General features: G+C 37.7%; 1 protein-coding gene across 1 annotated transcript in view; it reads left to right on the top strand.

The window, feature by feature from the left end:
• Window positions 1-14,161, top strand: part of dlp (glypican dally-like) — a 217,002-nt gene that overhangs the window by 196,828 nt on the left and 6,013 nt on the right. The window contains exons 3-8 of the mRNA XM_089647161.1: window positions 2,105-2,339; window positions 5,311-5,467; window positions 6,289-6,451; window positions 8,641-9,306; window positions 11,380-11,617; window positions 13,365-13,591. Coding sequence (XP_089503287.1) covers window positions 2,105-2,339; window positions 5,311-5,467; window positions 6,289-6,451; window positions 8,641-9,306; window positions 11,380-11,617; window positions 13,365-13,591 — 1,686 coding nt within the window. The remainder of the gene's footprint in view (window positions 1-2,104; window positions 2,340-5,310; window positions 5,468-6,288; window positions 6,452-8,640; window positions 9,307-11,379; window positions 11,618-13,364; window positions 13,592-14,161) is intronic.

Below are 14,161 nucleotides of genomic sequence, written 5' to 3'. Positions count from 1 at the left end.
ATAGAATCAAATGACGTGCGCTCAATATTTTTCAAAATGGGTTTTCTATGAATATCGGGAGATTTAGTGCGTCGTTAGTGACGGAATATACGCGACCCGGCATTTTACTTCGCGACCCCTAGTTTGAAAAATACTGGAATAAACCCATTTTATTTTATAATAAATTATTATTAATTAAATACGATAAAGTAATGTGTCTTTTCGTTTGATCTTTAGGTAGATAGCATATCTTACGCAGATCAAATTGTGACCCAATCTGTCTGAAGTTTCCTGAAATCCCCCCTTTGCATTTGCATAGCTACTAGTTGCCAGGAAATAGCAGCTAATGGTGGAATTGACATTTCCTCTGATGTGGCAACATTTTAACCCCTACTGTGAAGCCGTCATGAAGAAAATTCGAATTTCCAAGTTGAAGTCATCCGTACCTCGGTAGGGGTTGCAATAACAATGTTCATAAATATTTAATCAATCGATATTTTAAAATATTGATTGTTAATAATGGTAAATTTATCTAATTGTTTTTAAGTGGTATTTCATGATGTTATAAGATACATAATTATTAGAGAAATTAGTCTATAAGTACGTAATTCCATTTATTACTTTTAGCATTCTACCGTGTTTCGCTCAAGAAAAAATTAATATTGAAAAATGGGCGGTCGATTTTGCCAGATGTAGAATAAAAAACTAGCTTAGTTCGGGCTTACGGATGCTACCATAATATACTTTTATCCGTTCATCTCTTCAGTGGTGGGAGCTTAATAATTACATTTTTTTAGTAGGCACACTAACCTATGAAATGATACAGAATTTTATACCGAATTTCGCTTTCACGGTTTCGGTTACAATTTGAATATAATATTATGATCTATCGTTACCGGTATTGCAATCCCTACGCCCCTGTTTGTGGTATTCGTTCCTATTTCAAACCCCCTTTGATCGTGTTCGAAATGGCGCGAAATCGTTCTTTGATCAGTCCAAATTTCGGGGGAATTTAAAACGAATTCAAATTGAGAATTCTTGGCCAGAGACAAATAAATGACAACTTGTTGAAAACGCAAAACTCACCGTAAAACACCTCACAATAATAATACTTTTTTGTGAAACATCACCTGATGTGAGTGCTTGAGGGGAGAAAATAACAAAAAACTACCATAAAAACTGCTTGAATAGCATTAGCCGCGTTTGATGCCTAGATATGAATAACCAGGTAGTTCCCAAACTTCCTATCCCATTTTCTTCTCCACACTAACCTTCATAACCACATTATTGCCCCGATTGGACATAAAAATAATAATATTTTATTGGTAAATATTTACCTACGTCCCTCGTTTTTAATACGCATTTTAAAAAAACAATCATTTGATCAACTTAATGACAATAAACAACAAGTTTTTGCATTTATGATTTTGAAAAATATTGATATTTAATATTATTTACGTAAAAATTTGCCAGCCGACACCATTTTGACAGAACACCGCTATGAACATCGCGCATAATTTATAACTTGTTGCTTATTGTCATTTAGTTGATCAAATGATTTTTTTTTTTAATGCGTATTAAAAACGGGGGACGTATGTAAATAATTACCATTTTATTTATTTTGTGAGAAAATCATCTCTAGGTCGCATTAAAACAAAATTTAATATCTAACCTTTAACTTATCACTAAGATTTTTATTTGTTGACTTTCAGCAAAGATTTAGCACTAGTGACTTACAACTAAAACTTATAAACTAACGACTAACAACGAAGTTTTATAACTAGCAACTAACAACTACGTTTTTAGACTAGTGGCTAAGTTTTATAACTAGTGACTTACAACAACTAAGATTTACGACTAGTGATTCAAAACCAATGAATTAGCGGCTATTAACACAGATAGCTCAGTGCCCTTGAGGTGGTTTAGCACAAAAACGGCGCTATACAAATCATCCAAATATTATTATTGACTTTATTATTTGGCTCCGGGCAGTTGGGAATCATCAGTGCTCATTAGTTTTGTTTTGGTAACCAAATGCATAATTATTTTGCTGTATTTTATGTAATTTAGATAAAATATCTATTTTAACATAACATTATCTAAACATCTATTTTGTCCCTTGCAGAAGTGTTCCGCTCCCTTCTGGCGCACTCCAAGTTGGAGTTCCACCTGATGTTCACACGAACCTACGGACTGATCTACGAGCGTCATGCACACCTGTTCGCCGACCTGTTCTCCGACCTGGAGCGCTACCACGACAAGGGTGACCTCGACCTCGCCAAGGCCATGGACGGCTTCTTCGCCGTTCTATACCAGAAGATGTTTGCCGTGCTCAATTCCCAGTATCACTTTGATGACAAGTAAGTTTCATCTCATTTTCTACCCTTTGTTTTATTCGGACAAGGCGCCCGCTGAGTATCACTGTCGATCGATAAAATGCTGAATTAATACGACATTGACTAACTCTGTCTAAAATTATGTGTAAAAAATTATCAGACAGTCGTTAAACAAAGTCCTGCCTGATTTAGTGCAGCCTGTTGGATGTCAAGTAAGCTTCAGTTAACTGTTAACACGTTGAACGCCATGTAGGTCACCGATGACCTCATAACGAAAATCGTCATTTTTCTCCCATAGCGCCATGACGATCACCGGTGACCGCAGTTAATTTTCTTGATTTTCATGGAAAATTTTGGTAAAAAAAAATGGAATGCGTTTTGATGGTCGCCGATGCCATCTGAGTATTTTTTTTTCAAATTTAAAATGGTAATGTTTCTTCATTTCCAAAATGGCGTTCAACGTGTTAATATACATATATTTTACCAAAATATATATATATATATATAAATATATATATATACTTGTGTTGTGATGGAGGATTTAGTTTATTCCTCAGCCGAGGAATTGAACACACCGACCGATCATACAATAATATATAAACATATTTTTTAATAATGTCTTTCTTTATGCAAAATTACTGGCTGGAGTCAGACTAACGAAGCTTTTAGAATTGAAAGACATCATGTACGTGTGATCAATTATATCCGTTCGAGCTTGGAGAAATGGAATTCAGACAGTTGTTAAGAATATCACGAGTTATATGACTAAATACCTCATCTCACCACATCAGCGCAGATGTGTAGTTTGTGGTGTAGTGTGTGGTTATATTCGTAGAAGTGAAACATGTAAGCATCAATCATCTTAGTGTATTTCAGAATAATAATTAGTAAAATTAATGCGATTTTCGGCGTTTAGTTTTGTTGTAGACGTCCAGTCCCATCGTCTCCTCAATTGCCTCCGTAATTTATTAATTGCTTTTTCATGAATATATTTATTTATTTTATTTTTTATTTTATAAATTTAAAAAAATTACAATTTTGGTGATTTTCTCAACTACCATACTAGGAGGTTCATGCTTGTATTATGGTAGTCGTACATGATTTATGTAAGAATAACAAAAAATATTTTGTAGAACAAGTAATAAAACAGGGAATAGGACATGTTACATATTATTATAGAAACCATATTAGAAATAAAAATAAAGATTAAACTGATAAAACGATATTTTAAAGAAAATAGAAATGATAATCTAAATACTAAAAGTAAGATTAAAATGCATGCAAAATGATATAATCAACCTCACTAGGACAAAACCTGTATTAAGGTTAGCAATTTACACATTAGCGTGCATTAACAATCGGGCTTGCCTGATGCGTTTTGGGTCTTCCCACGATAATAAAGGATAATTTTTCACATAATAATCAACCTCACTAGGAAAAAACTTGTATTGAGGTTAGCAATTTATACATTACCGTCCATTAACAATTGTACTTGCTCGATGCGTTTTGGGACTTCCCAAGACTTCAGGAACAAATCCAAAGTAATGGCCTATGTAAGTATTTTATTGCATTGAAGAATGTTTTATAGTCACCATGTGAGAAGTGGGTAAAGGATTAAAAGAAATTGACGCTAACAATAGATTTGTTTGGAAAACTATACCTAAAATCTTATGGATTATCTTTAAGAAAACTGTTACTAGAATAATGAAGGGAAGCTGTTGTTCGGAACGGTATCTTTAAAATAATGTAAAGAGGCAGTCCATGGTGGACTTTTTATTTGCAACTACCAATGATGTTTATCCCTCACTAATGAAGTTCCCCGCTTTCATCCTTCTGTCAGTGTCCTTATCAGTCTTTCCATCTCTGTGAACATACTTCCCAAATTCATAAACTCATCCATTTGCTCCAAGTATTCATAGTTCACAACAGACTATATTATTGCATATTGTTTTCTAAAGCCCCGTATTCATGGTAAACATTAGTTTAGCAACATTTGATCAACATTGTTGATGAGCGGAGAGAATGTTGCTGGAAACTTTGTTGAAATAAATACAGGTTGTCCACACACCAGTCTGCGTTAAAATGTTGCCCGAGGAAGTAGTGTTGTTGTGTTCTCTGTATCTGATGAATAGGATTTCAATTAAAAAAAAGAGAAAAAGATGGTGGATTCGAAACTATCTTCTGCAAAGAGAAAATTTGATGAGTGACCTCAGAATGACAGATGGATCATTTATTAACTTTACGAGAATGTCGAAAAGTGATTTCGAACATCTTCTGGAAATGGTCCATCAATAGCCAAAAGGGAAACAAATATTTGTCAGCCAGTTTCACCTCAAACGAGGCTGGCTATTACATTACGATATCTAGTTTCCACGTCTTTTTTGGGTACATTTAGGGCTTGAGAAATTTCTTTGAATGCATCGTTCTTTTTGTTTCTATCTTTGTATTCTTTTATAGAAGAATCCCATAATAATGGTTTAGATTGAAAAAATTCTATTAATTGCATTATTTTATCATTGTTCCACACTACTGCCATGTTTATAAACTGTTGCAAACACGTTCACACACGTCAAAATTTGTTGCTAAACTGATGTTTACGCTCGTCGGGCGAGAGCTTGTCAACATGCCGTTATCAACTCCGCAACACGCAGTGTTGCCAGCAACATGTTGACAGCAACCCCGCAACACGTTGATTCAACTTTGTTGCTAAACTAATGTTTACCATGAATACGGGGCTTTACTCTCTCTTTCAAACATCATGACCTTGGACCTACTTACATCCATTACTAACTCATTCTGCGTACATGCTGCATTCTTTCACCGTAGACAAGAGGGACTAACTTCGAATCTGCAGCATTCGAATTAGAGTTTACACAATTTCGATATCTCAAACCATGTGGGCTGGTGACTTTTGCCTAAACTTGGATCATAATGTCCAATGCTATTGGCCATGTGAGCGTTGAATTTTATTAAATGTATTTATTCTCCATTCCAGATACTTGTCCTGCGTCAGCGAGCACATGCGAGAGCTCCAGCCCTTCGGAGACGTTCCCCGGAAGTTGGCCGTGCAAGTGAAGAGGGCCTTTGTGGCCACCAGAACCTTCACCAGGGCGCTGGTACAAGCAGCCGACGTTGCGCGCACTATGGCTACCGTAAGAACTACATATATTATTATAATATCTTCATTTGTTCACCCAATTATTCTTTTTTGGTAATGTCATATTTGGGGATTCTGTGTTGAGGCTCTTTTTGAGGAGAGGAAGGAGTGAACATGGCTGTTGAACTCATGAACGAGCCGAAGAAATGACCGGTTCTCATGGGTCTTGAAGAGTTGTAGGAAGGAGGAAACAGAGGCTGGCAAATTGTTTCACAGCCGAGCTGACACATTCTCATGTGACATATATTAACCGTGTACAAAAGTTAAGCGTGCGTTTGGCATGTTTCCCAACTATGCACTGGTGCCGAAGGGATCAATGACACTAGTTCCTCGGAGCATCTTTCATTGAAATACTGGTAGAACAAGGTCAGCATTCCCACCTTGAAGATTGCAATCTGATGTTAAGATGGGGGAATCTCTCAAATGGACCCCCCCCGTTTTTGCACACAGTCAAGAGTTTTTTCAATTTTTTTTCAATTGATTTGTCTGCCATCTTTGAGAATGCTATATAGAGGGTCTTTTTGGTGGTTACACTGCAATCGGAGCGTGTTCATGACATCTTGTGTGATGCCAGCTTGCAAGTGTACATACTTATGTGGTGAGTGAAATAAACAAAAAAAAATTATTGTTTGTTTTTGGGGTGTTATGCCGTGTTGTGCTAACTCCTTCATTGTTATTCCTAATGAAGGAGTTAGCGCAACACGGCATAACACCCCAAAAACAAACAATAAAAATGCTTTTGGCCGTGAGAATCTAAAAACTTACCAAACAAAAAATTGATTTAAATTTTTAAAAGGATATGTTTATGTATTACAGATGCGAGGCCAGGGCAGCTGCGGCTCTCTGATAGTGCGGGCTCGCTCTTGCGGAGCCTGCTCTGGCGTCCCCGAGAAGGCCTGCGCTAACCTGTGCCTGAACGCAGCTCGTGCTTGTCTACCCCTGTTCGCTGACATCTCCGCAGACTGGGATGCATTCGTTGGTAAGTTGACAAATATTGCTTCATACATAGATTGTAAGGCAAAAGTACAAACCACTAAAACATCAAGTTGGGGTGTTTACTGTTTACTGTGATGACAATCCCTCAGGCTAGATTGTTCGCTTTTGGAAACAACTCGTATGGTCTCACACAAATCCTTGTGTCTCCCTTACTCTTGTGGTGAGAAATATGATCTAAATGGTGTTGGAAAGAGAAAATACCACGCTTTATATTCAAATCTAGAAGTTAATCGCAGAAGAATTAAAATGTGCACTTTTATGAAACCAAAGGTTCCGACCGCAATTTGAAAGAAACTTATGAGTCTTTTTACTAATTATTTTTATATGAAGCGACTAAAAAGTGAGATTACATTAAAGTTTATAATGCATTTGTTTAATAAAATAAGTGTGTTTTATATATATTTTTTCATTACCATTGTTACCATTTCGTTGTAGCATTGGGAGGAAAAGAGGCATTATCGGCCTAACGCCCTTTTTTCTATTATTAGCCCAAACGGTAGTCAAATCCCATTTTTACTACCTGAAAAAAACTCATTTCAATCTGACATATGTCTCTATGCGTATCAAAATACAGTAATGAGCACACCGTTTATCTGTCCACTGCAAAACCGTTTCGGGCTGCGTGCAAGTCGAGGTGGAAACTATAGAAACAGCTGAGCAATAACTGCAAATCATGTTTGTTGCTAGAAAAAATCCCAGCCCTATTACTGTCTTAATGGCAAGTTATATGATAGAAGATTGGAGTGTTGCATTGCGTAAAATATTTTCAATTAATGTGTTCAGGACTGTCTTTATTGTCTTTATGAGTTGCCGATGTATTAGGATAGATATCACCTACTGGACCAATATTTTCATCGAAAGATAGAATGTTCTGCCATTCTGCATTCTCTGGTTTTAACATCGTGAAAAATCAACATTTTGCCATACAATAATACATTATCCAAAGAGAAACTAAATCTAACCTAAGTGCCAGCTACTGGCGTAGAACCTGAGAAAAAATAGATGTGTTGTCGCTCACACCATTCTTAAAACCAGAGATCTTTCGATGAAAATATTGATCCAGTAGGTGATATCCATCCTAATACATCGGAAACTCATAAAGACAATAAAGACAGTCCTGAACACAAGCTTTCTGATATGTTCATATTTTAGGAACATTATTAATATAATTATAATGTTTTAAAAAATATATAGATTTATATTACGATTTTGTTATTTAAATATCTATGTTTATGTTTATTTTTGTAAGTTGTACATTACTCTATTTTCCATTTAGATAAAATATAATTACTGATATTTAACCACTGTTTTTACTTACAACATTAAATTTGTTCGATGGGTGGGAAAAGGGAGTAGTACTCACGTACAAAAAAATACAATTTGTGAATATTTAGGACGGCCATTTTATTTTCTTACTATATCGCGTAACTGATAGTTTGCCCGTGTTTTGTAATCATTTTCAATCACTGAACACAAAGATTCATCTCAGAATGCAATTTAGCGATAACCCTACTTTTTCAAATACTTCAATTGTCAATAAAAATGTCATTGTTTTTTTGTTTGCATTCAAATTTTAAAATAAAAAAATATATGTTTTTTGTAATAATAAAATTACCTTTCATAAACAGTTTTCGGATGCGTTCTGAAATATTCCATTTATCTGGATTTTATTGGAAAGCAGACATACTCTGACCTTCTGACAGAATATGAGAAGTTAAATTTAATTTATTTTACATATTACATACCAGCAACCCGAAAGTTTTCCTTTTAAAAGCAGCTTTATTAATGCTAAATATGTTGATATCTGAATCGATTCTGTTATCTTAACAACTAGATTGCCCTGCCCACCGGCATGACCATGGGCAAGTTAGTCCTGCAGATTGGGAGTTAAATTATCATCATTCATTAAATATGTGTTTGATATTTGAATGGTTCCCATTGAACGCCGATTTTTGTGACCTGTTTCGACTGTTTATCAAATTGTATTTGGCTTTCAAGGATAACAGAATTGGCATGTCTTCTGATAAAATTTTTATTAAAACTGCGTTTAACAGGTTTCCTTTGTTCTGGAAAGTGGCAATAATTATGACAAAATAACATTTAAATTAATGTCGGCATTCGTGCTCAAAATTATTCCTTTATTATTTTAACAATGTTTTCATCTATTTCCAGACACAATGGACAAAGTCTCCGACCGACTTCTCGGTCCCTTCAACATCGCCATGGTCGTGGAACCGATTGACATCAAGATCTCCGAGGCCATCATGAACTTCCAGGAGCACTCACAGGAACTCTCAGAAACAGTTTTTACAGGCTGCGGCAAACCCGTTCTCGGCCAACGCCCTGTCGAACCCAACAATAAATTTAAGACAAGAGTCACGAGAAGCGCCAACAATTATCTCATAGGGTACAGCGAATACAGGAGACGCAGCGCTGATAACAGCGACGATTTCGAAATAGAAACTTCAGAAGAAAGCTTACTCAAAAAGAATCCATTCTTACTATCGAGAGGCAGTTCCCGAAAACAACTGCTGGAAGAAAATAACGAACGGATCGTTGATTTTAAATCTCAGAGTAGCGTAAATAGCAACTTGGATCAAAGCAACGATTTGATTAACGAAGATGAAGGTTATAGCAACGGGAAGAACTTCGATAAAAGGATGGTTTATGACAGGTTAGTGGCTGGATCAAGATTAAGGAGAGATGCAGATCCAGATCCGGGGAAGAGCTCCAAGGAAATTGAGTTTGAGCCGTACAACTTTGATTCTGAGCAGCCGAGGGGGTCCGGAAGAGGGAAAGGAAAGAAGAAGCAAGGTGGAAAGAAGACGAAAGCAAGAGGTATGTTTGTTATGAGAAATAAAATCATATTTATTACTATGTTTATATCCTCGTGGGAACAGCAGGGGTTCTCAGTATGAGTGATAGATTGCAACAGGCATCTGAATGTTGCAAAGTCTTCCAGATGGTTTTCTTTTGGCCATGAAATTTCCAACTATCACTCATATGGTTTTTAGATCTGGAATAGCAGTCCGAGCGTGTGATATGAACAAACAGCTCTCATCGTTAAAGCTCATAATGAACGTACGGTGCACACCCATTCAAGCCATGATGGCAACTGCTAACGAGACATATATAGTAAAATAATTTTACCTACCAATAAAATTTGTATTTTGTTTCCATCGATGCCTGGAATCCATTATGAGAGAGAGCTTGTTCTTTCGCCCTTTTCATTTACGTTTCGCGCGTGTTTATTCCCTATATTTGCCCCCTTTTCTTGACTTGCCACACTTTCTCTCCCTACTGGCAACACTGTAGTGACGCGCATTTCAGGTGACGTGATGTTTTTGTTCATATGACTCGTAATGCACCAGGTAGGGATTACCTGGATTCCAGGCATCGATGGAAACAAAATATAAATTTTATTGGTAAGTAAAATTATTTTATTTTGTGTTCCTTATCGATGCCTGAAATCCATTATGAGATGTGTATGCTCTCACCTGGTGATCTGAAACTTGCGTTATATGTGATGCTATTTAAACTGGAGTAAAGAATGGAGCCATTGAGCACTGGAGGTGTTCGCTACCCGAGCGAGCGACCTCCCTTGGGTAGGTCTACCTCCAGTCACCTCCATCGCCTCCTACCCCGATCGCTAGTCGCCTTGCGAGAGGGCTCTTGCTTCTTGGTGGGCTGTCGATGTGTCCTATCTTTCTCTGGCCTAGGAGCGGGTCGAAAGGGCTTCCTAGGGAGTGAGGGTGGAGCTTCCCTCACCGGCCTTGCCATTTGTGAGGTAGAGGGTTGTGGTTGACGGGAGGTATAGGACGAAGGTACGACACTGAAAACCTTGTCTCGTCTTCTTTATTAAAGAGGTGACTGGAGCTCGGTGGGATCCTGGCGAGGCCTTCCCTGGTAAAGGGGTCCGTTACTCCCTCCAATAGGGCCTTTCGCCTACTTTGAAGACACTCCGTTCGCCTTCCACATAAATTTTGTAGGACGTCGTCCGTGATCCTACTGTATGGGGATTCCTGGCCAACATCTCTTGAATTTATCGAACAGGGTCGAAGGGTTCAAGCAGGTGCCAGGATCGGCTGCCCAGTTTACCAGCGTCTGCATATTTCCTTTTACTGCCTCCGTTTGGACCAAGATGGCATTAGAGAGAGCTCCCAGGAAACGATCCAGGGCTGGTGCAAAAGAGTTTGCCGCTTCCTATTTCCGATGTCGCTCATTTGCGCAACAATCACGATTAAACAACGACAAAACACTGATAAACACGATAAAACTATGAGTCAATTTCTCGTAAACAGTAAATTTGTAAAGGGTAGGGAATAAACTATGATTTTTTCACTTAAAGTTGGTTTTCAAGCACAGCGCAAACAAGAAACGTACTTAAGGCGCGAAAAAACGGCGTCATATGAACAAAAACATCTCGTGACCTGAAATGCGCATCACTACAGTGTTGCCAGTAGGGAGAGAAAGTGTGGCAAGTGAAGAAAAGGGGGCAAATATAGGGAATAAACACGCGCGAAACGTAAATGAAAAGGGCGAAAGAGCAAGCTCTCTCTCATAATGGATTCCAGGCATCGATAAGGAACACAAAATAGAAACAAAGTGAAATAGGGCATGGAAGCGTATCGACTGTCACCAAGCTACAACCAAACTGCACAAACTATCAAAGCGGCTTGCGTGTAGATTTGATTTTCAGTAATATAGCATAGTATGCACAGTTTCATATTAATAATGGTTCATGGCCCATCTATTGTTTCTATTTTATATGGGTAAGACTTATGCTAATGAAAGACCATACTACATATTATAGTTCAGTAGCGTTACGAATTCCAGATCATTTTGGTGCCGCACTCTATACTTTACTGTTGCATTAACATTAATTCATCATTATTATCTCTTTCATTCCAGTGACCGTCGAGGCGTTCCCCGACAACATCCCGGGCGGCGAGACAGAGCCCCACGAAGGCGGAGGCGGAGGCGGTGGGGAATCCCGATACGCACCGTCGCACGACCGCATGGTCCGTGAGGTACGCCAGAAGGTGAAGGAGACCCGCCGCATCTGGTCCAAGCTGCCACAGAACTACTGTGACACGGTTTCCGCACCTGACGGCGACGACAAGTGCTGGAATGGAACTCACGTCGCTAAGTAAGTTATCTTTTTCTTTAGTTGTTTCCCCATTGATGAGGATCGTGACCCCCCACTCCAATGTCCCTGGTGACACGGTTTCTCCACTCCTCACAGGAACCACAAGTGTGTGGTATTGGATTATTCCAACATATCGGTGATCTTCCTCTGCGTCTCTTGCCTTCCACTTTGTAAGTGACTATGAGTTTCTCAAGGTTAGATTCTCAGTTTGGCGAGTGTCCATCATATTAGGATTCTTCCAACGTATTCTTAGGATACTCAGACTGCTTAGCTTTTCCAGAATGTATATATGAGTTTGCCTGGTTGTCTATGGAATCTTGACAATTTTTCTCCAGCACTGCTGTTTAGTATTGAACATAATCATTCCACATCCCAGTTCCTACCTAAATTGCCTTTTCCATTGTTTTTGATCCGTTCCTAAAGTCTAAATTTTCTTTTTCCCTCGTCCTTAGAGGAAATTAAATTAATAAGATTTTGAAAAAAGAAGACCGACACCAGTATCACTTGTAAAGGTTCGAATTTTAACACATAGTGTCGTGTGTTGATTGTAGAAGAGTTTGTATTGTGGAAATTTCCAACATCAACGGTGCTTATAAGATGTACATCTCTGAATTATAAGTGCCTACGGAATCTTCCAGAAACCAGCAACACTCCAAAAGAAACAACCATCATCAACAGGTTAATGAAATTAAAAAAAAATTGCCTAAATTCCAATTCTTTTGTGTAAAAAAGGATACAATATTCTTTTTCTTCTTAGCTGTCGCTGTCATCATTCTCGTGGAACTTCATGTGAGGTGATTGGGTATCCTATGTTTGTAGTTGAAAGTGAGATCCACGTGCGAATTATAATTCCCCAGCGCTTTAACTAACGGATATTCCGGATTTAGAGTGTTGTAAAATGGTGACGTGAGTTGGTATGCATGCTCCTGTATTGTAGGTAGTTACACGATCGTGTAACTGTTTGAGGTTTGTTTATCGTGGTGTGTTATAAGCGATTTTGATGCATTTGTTTTGTGTTACTTGAAGTTTGTTATAGGTTGTGTGAGCTATGTTACTCGATACCGGTAAAGTGTACGTGAGCGCTGGGCGAATTAGGCTGAGGTACAGATGTGTTTTCATTCTTGTTGCTATGTGAATTTGAATTAGGCTGAGGTACAGATGTGTTTTCATTCTTGTTGCTATGTGAATTTGAATTAGGCTGAGGTACAGATGTGTTTTCATTCTTGTTGCTATGTGAATTTGAATTAGACTGAGGTACAGATGTGTTTTCATTCTTGTTGCTAGCGCTGAATGTGAATTTGTATCACTGTTTGTTATTGTGATTTGTTGACGGCAACAGCAAAGGCAAATGGCACATGGCTTTCGTGTGGTTTATGGTTATGTTCAAGGTATTGTGATTTGTTGACGACAACAGCAAAGGCAAATGGCACACGGCTTTCGTGTGGTTTATGGTCATGTTCAAGGTGTTGTGATTTTTTGATGATTTAGAACGGTCCCAATATATGATTTCTTCTCTAATGGTAACTATGTACCCGTATGAAAATAAGGATTGTGGAAAGCAAACATTTTTCATATAGATGCCGATTTAGTTTCCATACGGGGATCTGTATGAAAAAAGCATAGTGTAAAACGCCAATAAGAATATTTTCATTTGCAACAATCAATAATGTTGTTGCATATTTTATAATTAATAACTCAAGATAATTGTAATTATTAACCGTTATCTAATCCATCTTTCTCTTTCCAGATACCTTCCTGCTCTGGCTGGAGAGGGTACAGCCGCCTTGGCCACCAACCCCGAACTGCGGGGCAGCCCCGGTGCAGCCAGCCTACCCGCCGTGGGGGGCCCGGGGGCCGCCGGGGCCAATAGCCCTATGGCTGCCCTTATCAACGCGCAGCAGTTAGCGCTCAGGGCCATCGTCAGCAAGCTGAAAAACGCTTATAACGGATTGGATGTTGTCTGGGAACAAGAAGGTAATTTATTAATAAACCTTAATACGTTACATGACGGTAACAGTAAAGATTTTTTGAAATGCACAGTGTTCACTTGCAACTTATAACTAGTGTTCAAACATTTATTTATTTCTTTGTGTTCTTCATAAAATGGTTATACACCAATATATTATGGAGACGATTACAAATTTGAGGTATGTGTAAGTATAAAAAGGTCATGGGGGGGCAGTTTTACTATTTTGTGATATTCATCAAAAGATTTTCTTCTTTTAAGTATATTTTATTTAGCTATAAATATCTATTCTGAAACTACTATAATAATTTTCTTTTTTTAAAATACTAAAATTTGGATTTCGGGTTGGATTTTGGATTGAGACATAATCTACAAAAAACTGCAAAAGACTTTTGGCGGCCTTAATATTTCATAGTTCATTGAACATTTAACAACCTTTATAATAAATATAGTTATGATAAATTTGCCTTAGTATAGCCATGAACTGTACTATTAATACTAACATTTTTGAATATATAATCTCTTAAGATTTGGTTTTTTGACTTATAAAATAAATAAGTTCTAGGGTATTATATACA

Source organism: Hesperophylax consimilis, chromosome 26 (genome assembly GCF_061612785.1).
Source record: "Hesperophylax consimilis isolate HC1 chromosome 26, BYU_Hcon_1.0, whole genome shotgun sequence".
NCBI lineage: Eukaryota > Metazoa > Arthropoda > Insecta > Trichoptera > Limnephilidae > Hesperophylax > Hesperophylax consimilis.
Note: the sequence above shows the minus strand (reverse complement) of the source record. Positions and strands in the feature narration are given on the sequence as shown.